At 39.2% G+C, this 9,241-nt stretch overlaps 1 protein-coding gene across 1 annotated transcript in view; it reads left to right on the top strand.

Annotated features, from left to right (window-relative positions):
- Positions 1-1,173: 1,173 nt before the first annotated feature.
- Positions 1,174-9,241, top strand: part of LOC137400370 (uncharacterized) — a 22,368-nt gene continuing 14,300 nt past the window's right edge. The window contains exons 1-3 of the mRNA XM_068086699.1: positions 1,174-2,256; positions 7,314-7,429; positions 8,532-8,684. Of these exons, the coding sequence (XP_067942800.1) occupies positions 1,229-2,256; positions 7,314-7,429; positions 8,532-8,684 (1,297 nt within the window). The 5' untranslated portion in view covers positions 1,174-1,228. The remainder of the gene's footprint in view (positions 2,257-7,313; positions 7,430-8,531; positions 8,685-9,241) is intronic.

Below are 9,241 nucleotides of genomic sequence, written 5' to 3'. Positions count from 1 at the left end.
AAGCATGAAATGTTCGGTAACAATTTACGAGTGAAAAACTCACTTGATTTGCGGATTTTTGCTGTTTCTAGCTCGCAGGCGACACAAACTTATGGATTAACCGCGCCATGGAGTCTGAGGTGACTGAGTGAGCTGTAATACAAGCTTGCTCACACTATACCGCCGTGTGTCAGCGTTTTCCTTTTGACGCTCATCGCCGATTATGTGAACCATGAACTGATGGCATCGACGAAGCAACGCGAATACGTTGGGAAAGTTTGCAGCTTTCAAACTTTCACGATATTTCGTCAGGCATCGACGACTGCCTTTACAATGTGAACCGTTTCGGTGATAGTAGTTTGCAGTCGTGGATATCGTGATTTATTTACTTCTGTTTGTAATAGTTGCTGCGGTACTAATATTTGATTCTGGCACACGAAACAAAGAGGTTTCTTCGTGAAAATTTAAAAAGAAAAATGAGAACACTATGTCAAGGAATATTCGCTGATGCAAACGCGGATAGACTTGTGATAGTGTGAACATTGTTATCATCGACGATCACCGATGTATTGTGCCATCAACTCCGAGATAAAATGATATAGTGTGAACTAGCCTTTACACACAAGCTGATCAACTATGGTCAATACATGTATCTGTATTATATAACTCTACCAACTTCTATTCTTATCACAGTCGTCAATGCATCCCTGAATTGGATGAACAGATGCAAGAAAAGGTGCAATATTATAAGCGCAACATTATAGCTTGACATTGTTAGTTTATCTGGTTATCTTATATTCAACTTCCTGTGAAAAAAAGAGCTGACCACAGGTGTTCATTTTAATCATTCAAATATATTTCCTATCTTGTCTGAGTCAATAGAGTGTACGTATACCCAGTGTAAGTGTGCATACCAATCAAGGACAGCTAATTGCCAAAAGATACGCCCCAGAAGCAATAAAACCAAACATTCACTTGAAACGAGCTCTGTCATTAATACCATGAGGTAATTGCTCAGCGGTAGTAACAAAGTAATTATTATCATTATATGCATACACCGGTTTGGCCTCAAATTACTATGCATGTTACAGCTCGCAAGAGATATCTGCCTAGGAAGGCTTTACCAATTAAATGCACGTAATGCTGCAGGCTAATCCAGTGCATGTGTGCGTGACTATATATATAACAGCTGGAAAGCCAAACATCAGTACCTGAACAGGTCGACAGAAGCGTAAACTCATACATTACTATGAATCACACAATCAAGTTCACCGACAGTCAAGCCCTCAATGGATCAGAGGAGACAAGAAGCTTTATAATGGAGGATAAGTTACCAGAAAGTGTAGTTATAACATTCAACGTAATTGCAGCGCTGACAGTTTTAGCAAACATTTTTCACCTTTCAATGATTCACAACCAGAAGAGACTCCATAAGCCAGTCTACTATAACTACAGATTATTCCTCATCTGCCTTGGCTCTATGGACTTGGCTCTAGCTATCGTCAGGCTTCTGCTCAGCAATAATACCTTCCAGAACCTTCTAGAAAAGTTCAATGTCTTCTGTACAATTACTGCTGTCTACCTGCATCTTACCTACGCATCTATGATAACTCTGATAGTGATGGTGAGTGTCGACCGGGCTCTGTGTCTCAAGCGCAGTATTTCTTACCAAAACAGACGGTTTGTTCGTCGATATCCGCGAATTATAGCTGGTATTATAACATTCTTCGCTATGATTTACACAATAATCGGATTCATATACAATGGAGTCGGATTCTCTACAAAGGATGTTGGTACGTGCAATTTCGGCAGCCATGATATACCGATTCTTGCCGCCCCCACCGTCTTGCTGGTATTTGGCTACCTGTGGATAATCACCGGCGTGTATATCTACATCATAGTTCTCACTAAATATCATATTGATAAAAACAAAAACAGGAAAGGTAACAGGAGAATAGCGGAAGTGACTAAGACAATCGGGGCCATAATAGTGGGAAGCGCCCTCTGTTGGCTGCCACCCATAACCTCGGCTGTTCTTTGGGGGGTCGGCATTCCGAGTGTGGAGTTGGAAATATTTGCTCTCATTATGCTCGAGTTGAACTCACTCGCCAACCCGCTGCTCTATGGCCTGGCTAACAGCACATACAGAGAGTTGGTTTATAAAAGACTGTGCAAGTGTTTTCGTGTCTTGACACAGACCCAAGACTGTCCGACGAAGGACATGTCTGTAAAAGAACCAAGTAACTCGAGCTCCTCTGGTACAACCAGCACGAACATGTGACGTTTTTGGTAACATTTGATACAATTACACATTGTTAATAGATGTTATTGTATATTTTTTTATTATTGTATATTGAATACAACAGCAGCATTTTTGTTATAACACTTGTGTATTATTATTTATTTTGCAGTATAATTTATACTTATGCGGAGATGATAGTAAAATGGCTTCAGATATTCTGTAGACTGTTACCAAATGTTTCTTTGCATCATCTAATACATTGAAATGGCTGATTAGAGGCTGAACCAGGTGCTTTTGCACGTAGAAACACAGAAAGACAGATATATGAAGTATTTCCAAATGATCAACAAAATGAGTATATTTTAAAAACATGACTGTCTTGTCATAATGAAAAACCCATACCTGCTCAACCTTGTCATGGTACAAAAATATAAACCTGCTCAGCCTTGTCACTGTACAAAACATAAACCTGCTCAGCCTTGTCATGGTACAAAAACATAAACCTGCTCAGCCTTGTCACTGTACAAAAACATAAACCTGCTCAGCCTTGTCATGGTACAAAAACACAAACCCACCAGGCCTTGTCATGGTACAGAAACAAACCGCATAGTTAAATTTTGCATCTTCTTTCTTACTGGCCACCATTTAAAGAGTGAAGCTAAGAAAAAGACAGCATACAACGTTTCAGAGCCTTATAAAACTCAGCAGCTTTTTGAGGAATTTTATTCCCCAGATCTCCTGCTACTAAAGATTTATGGGTAAACAATGAACTGCAGGAAACTGTCTGTAATAGTAATTTCCTGCTCCGCTGGATGGAAGCAATTTCACTCTGTCAGCTGACCAGTAACAGATCACTGTTGCTTTTCAGCCATTATAAATTCTTTATTTACTGCTATAGTCACATGACCATGTCCATATGGTTCACATTATATCGTTGTTTGTCACTGTTAATCACACAATACTCTGGTGGTCATCTATGATAATAATGTTAACACCATCACAGACCCATCTGTGTTTACATCAGCAAATAGCCTGCAGCATTGCATTCTCTCTATACAATACAGTCGCGGAAACATGAAAATACTAGTCCCGCAGCAACTGTTATAAAAATAAAATATGGATCGAGCAATCCACGATGGCCAATCAACATGGCCATGGCCAAGCACAGGCTGTCATGGATGCTCAGCGAACTATTGGGAAAGTTTGTCTGCTGTAAACTCTCCTGAAGTATCAGCATTGTCTCAGTGATGCCTTTGGTTTCTGGTGCACATAATCGACGAATAATCGCCGTGCCAACCTGCAGCGATATAATGTGAATCAGCCTTTATAGTCACATGACTCTTAATTATTATAGTCACATGACCCCTAATAATCGCGTGACCCTTTATAGTCACATGACCCTTAGTAGTCACACGACCCCTAATAATCACGTGAACCTTTCATTTTTGTGTACTTTATCAGTTAACAATAAATTTAAAGAAGACAGCTTTAAAAAAAGAAAGCTAAGCTGAGAGTTTGTTATGAACATTCACTCTTCAGAATAAACTCTACTGATTAATATAAATAAAAACTTGCTCATCAACCAGCCAAATCACAAGTTAACTTTCATTGTGATCTTGGGGACAAAACACATCTTTACATGTTGAAGTTTGCATGTATCTGTATGGTTACCTAGCCAGAACTGTGGTAAAATGCAAGTATCATCCAATTTATTATCATATCACTGACTCGGTAAATTGAGTAGAATTGCTGATGCCGCCAACTATCATGACTGTGATATAAAGACGATGCACTCGGCAGCCATAAACAGATAACTGTTATAATTGATTTGAGTAGAAGGCAGACGTGAGGGTTATTACTTTTACCTACTGTATTATCTCTGATAAAGCTGGTTTTCATCTAACTTCTGTGTTTTTGGCTTTAACCATAGACCGTGCTAGCAACAGTAACCTGACTGATAGTAAAACCTCTCTTGTACGTTGCAGCAGTACAAAAGTACAATTTTATAAACTTGCAATACTTTTCTGCTGTGAAACATTTGCTTTTCTTATTAAATGTTTCTCATGCTATAACTATAGGTGCTATAACTCTTGCTACTCAACTTTATGTGAGAGCTGGAAAACCCAATGTAGTTGCTTGAAATGATGATAAATGAAACATGCAATACCTTCTTAAGAACAGATCATCTCCACAAATAAAATAGGTAAAACCTTTGTTCCAATAACTATAAGCGGTGTACAGGTAGGCTACTATTTTGTATGTCAGTGGTAGAACAGCGAATCGTTCATTATAGTAAATCTAACCTCACCGCAGACGTTCTCACAAGTGCCACAGGCCCAGCAGGATTCTCAGATGTTAATTTGTCAAGTATTTCAAGCATGCATGCTAATAAGATGTTTTTACGTCAAAGAGGAGCAAAATAAAATCTGGTAAGGTAAACAAATGAGTGAACTGCTGTGAACCGGTTATTAAAGGGATTACGATGAACCTGATCAGTCGTGGCGTGCAGTCTGTTTCAAGCGGCGCACGTGTGCGAGTTTAACCCATCCTCATGTTTGCATAGCTGTTGGTTTAGTGTTGTCAGGCTGTACATTCCTTTTCCTTCCTTTCTCTCCTCACAGAGAAAAATGGCAGAGCCAAGTATACCTTCATCGCCTTTTAAAATTTCTAGTAGAAAAAAAACAGAATGTTGTTCTACATTTATGAAAGAAGCACCATAGCTACATCTTAACAGAGGTTACTATAGAGTTACTATGGAGTTATAGGTTTTTCTAAGAGGAAAACTAAAACTAATATATTTTGCAATTTTGAAGCTAATACTTTAGCTGCTGTATTATCTCTTAAATAAGCCTACCGACAAAAAATTAATATTGCAAAATATATTTTTACGAGACAAAAGGACAAAGAGATATCTCTAAACAATCCATCACTTGTGCAATAGCAGCCAATCCTGGCAGCAAGGAGGCTAACAATTGACTCATCTCTGTCGTTTTCAGCACGAACATCAACTGCTGAAAAACATCAACTACTGACAAATATCAAATGCTGACAAACATCAACTGCTGACAAACATCAACCACTGACAAACATCAACCACTGACAAACATCAACCACTTACAAACATCAACTGCTGACAAACATCAACTGCTGACCAACATCAACTGCTGACAAACATCAACCACTGACAAACATCAACCGCTGACAAACATTAACCACTGACAAACATCACCCGCTGACAAACATCAACTGCTGACAAACATCAACTGCTGACAAACATCAACCACTGACAAACATCAACCGCTGACAAACATTAACCACTGACAAACATCAACCACTGACAAACATCAACCGCTGACAAACATCAACCGCTGACAAACATCAACCGCTGACAAACATCAACTACTGACAAACATTAACGGCTGACAAACATCAACTACTGACAAACATCAACTGCTGACAAACATCAACCACTTACAAACATCAACTGCTGACCAACATCAACTGCTGACAAACATCAACCACTGACAAACATCAACCGCTGACAAACATTAATCACTGACAAACATCACCCGCTGACAAACATCAACTGCTGACAAACATCAACTGCTGACAAACATCAACCACTGACAAACATCAACTGCTGACAAACATCAACTGCTGACAAACATCAACTACTGACAAACATCAACCGCTGACAAACATCAACCACTGACAATCATCAACTGCTGACAAACATCAACCGCTGACAAACATCAACTGCTGACAAACATCAACCGCTGACAAACATCAAATGCTGACTAGCTACAGAGTGATTAAAAATTAACATGGAATTTACAGAAAGTTTTCGTAGATTTTATCAGAAAGTATCGATATTTTTTATCATTTGCAATCGTTTTTGATGTTTGAGGTGATTTGACTGTCAGGATGTTTTAAGATTAAAATCAACAAAACTCAATCGCGGTTAAAACGCTCAGATTCAGCTGAAGTGCGATTGTGCGACGTGCGACGTGCGACGTGCGACGTGCGACGTGCGATGTCTATAGTTGCAAAGTGACCTACAAAATAAAGAGCCTAACATGTAACTTGAATGCAATAACCAATAAAAACTATTGCAATGATAGCAACTAGTGACGTCATATTGCACACATCTTTCTTCTGAGCAATTTAACCGCAATCAAGTTTTGTTGATTTTAATCTTGAAATATCCTGACAGTCAGATCACCTCCAACATCAAAAACGATTGCAAATGATAAAAAATATCGATACTTTCTGATAAAATCTACTAAATTTTTGTGCAAGTTCAATTTTAGATAATGCTGCTGGAATGTTAATTACCCTGCTGAGTGAGTTCATGTGGGAGGGAGAGGTCCGGGTTTTTGGCCATGTTTCCTTCATAACAGGTGTGGGCTATTAAACTAATTCCAACCCATTTAATATCTAAACAGGTGGGTAAAAAACACTTAGATATAAAACTTGTGGAAATATTTAGGCTAATCTTCTTTTGTATTTTTTACACTGCTTTATGGCAGCATAAATCATTATTGCTTATTTTCAATCCTCAGACTTGACCTCTTGATCAGATGTTCATCCATCTAGTTTAGATCTGTTTAGAACAGGGTCAGGTGTGAGCTAGATATGTCTGTTTTGTAACAACTTATTACAAAACAACATCGCATTAATGTTGGTATTAAAATTTATCTATGTATAAGGAATATCATGTAGAGATTCGAGACAACTTTTTTTTTATTTAATAAATTCTGCTTGCGCGGATCCTGTGTGCCAAATGCCAAGAGTCGTATTTCGACATGCAAGTTGGATAATGCAATAATAACTGAGATAAATAGCATTATGTATGATAATTTATTCAATTTCTTTTGCCCCTGAGTCTCCATTTCAGTTCGGCTCTGAGATCTTGTTGATGCTGTAAAAGAAAATACAAACCTTGATGTGAAGCTCCATCAAAATAGGAAGTCATTCAAACATCTCTCAACGGTTTCTTGAAGCAGTGCTAGCAACTGTTTAGCTGAAGGGTATGCACTGACTGGTAAACAAGAAAAAATATCATATGCATATATGTGGCCATGTTCTCTAGGAATGTGACCAAGTTCTATAGGAATGTGACCATGTTCTCTAGGAACGTGACCATGTTCTCTAGGAATGTAACCAAGTTCTATACGAATGTGAGCATGTTCTCTAGTAAGGCAGCAAGTAATATTAAACAAATATAATGCCACCAGTGCTGACTGTGCACTAATGCTGTCAGCGATGAAGCGATATCTTTCACATTTCGGGCTCCTAATCATAGCAAACTTGTTTGAAGGTGTCAACTATTACAAAGCAATGGTCAAAACTGGTAGCTAAACTTAAAAATCTAGATGAATAGATTCCACATTGTCCTTGTGAGTGTGTGTGAGCATGTGAGCGTGTGTGTGCATGTGTGAGCGTGTGAGCGCGTGTGTGCATGTGAGCGTGTGTGCACATGTCTGTTAGTCTGTGTAAATTCTATGCAGTGCTATATTATATTTATACTTCACATACATTTGCTGCATGTCTACCGCCAGGTCTCCAAAAATTTTTGGGCTCAGAACTTTGTCTGATTTTTTAGAAGCATCCTCTTAAACACCCGCCTGCAGCCGCCTGATTTGAAATGAAATAAATCTCGAGCATCACAGGAATCTCAGGCTAATAAAAACTAAATTATTTAATAATCACCTCACGATTTATACCCTGAAGCAGTTTTTGAAAATATTGATTTTATGAGTAAAAATTTGTAGTTTTTTTGATAAAGATTTATTACTATCATTTCTTTAACTTGCTTATTTACAGAATGCCAAGAATGTAAAATAACTGTTTTACTACAATTTGAATGATGTCATATGGTTTTTAAAAAGAAATAGTTAAAATATTTTATACCTTGGGTAAAAGGAGAGAGGCTGCCGAGGTAAAGAGCAGGAAGTTACCATCAGTATGGAAACCGACTACCAAGCGGGATATGCTGGTATGTGTAGTCATCGACGACATTCCGTAGTGACCAGGCTCATGTTATCATCATGATGATGCATGTACCTTGCCGTAAAAATGCTTGCAGTGGTTCATTCAGTTTTAAGGTCTGCTTTTCTATGCCAGCGTTTTGTTGGCTAAAATTTTATACTGATGTTATATATCACAATTAATTACTTAGTTGGGTGTTTGTGAATCAAAGTGATTTAGCCTCAGCTACATATGGCTGTGGTGGAGCTTACTCAGTAGTCTTTGATGGCGTACTGTAAGTCTATGTTACGTATACACGCGTATTTATATATCTTGTTAGAGTACGATGAAGAAGGTCAGCTAGAGGAATATGAAGATGAAGATTGTGAGAATGTGGAGGATTGTAGGAATGAAGAGGAAGAGCCGATGGAACAGCAAGTAGAGCAACCAATTGGGAAGGATAAGAGTGAAAGTCCATCTACTTATGAGTCAAGTGAGTTGTTACAGGCAGCACTCTGTAAAGCCTGGTTCCCATATACGCCGCAAAGTGCCGGGGATAGCACCGCAGGCTTCAGCGGTGAAATATGAACCAACGTGCCGAGTACCGCCGGTAGCTGCCGGCGATCAATGCAAGAGTTTAGCGCTGTTCAAGTTTCGCGATGAGCGGCAGGCAAACCTACCCGAAATGCACTGTACAGATGAAGGTCAGCATTATAGAAACGGCCTGGCAAGTGAACATTTTTATGCCGTTATTAGCAATGCAGCTTTATGTGAATATAAGCCGCCGAGCCTAGCGTCGCAAGCGTTTTGCTGCGCAAGATTACCGCCGGGGTCTCGCAATCGATATGGGAACCAGGCTTAACAGGCAGCATCATGTAGCAGGCAGCTCTCTGTAGCAGGCAGCACTATGTAGCAGGAAGTTCCCTGTAACAGGTAGCACTGCATAAAAGGTATCTGTGTAGCGGGTAGCACCTTGTATCAGGCAGCACCCTATAGCAGACAGCACCATGTAGCAGGCAGCACCCTATAGCAGACAGCACCCTGTAGCAG

Source organism: Watersipora subatra, chromosome 7 (assembly GCF_963576615.1).
Source record: "Watersipora subatra chromosome 7, tzWatSuba1.1, whole genome shotgun sequence".
NCBI classification, from domain to species: Eukaryota; Metazoa; Bryozoa; class Gymnolaemata; order Cheilostomatida; family Watersiporidae; genus Watersipora; species Watersipora subatra.
This window is presented reverse-complemented; position numbering and strand designations above follow the sequence as displayed.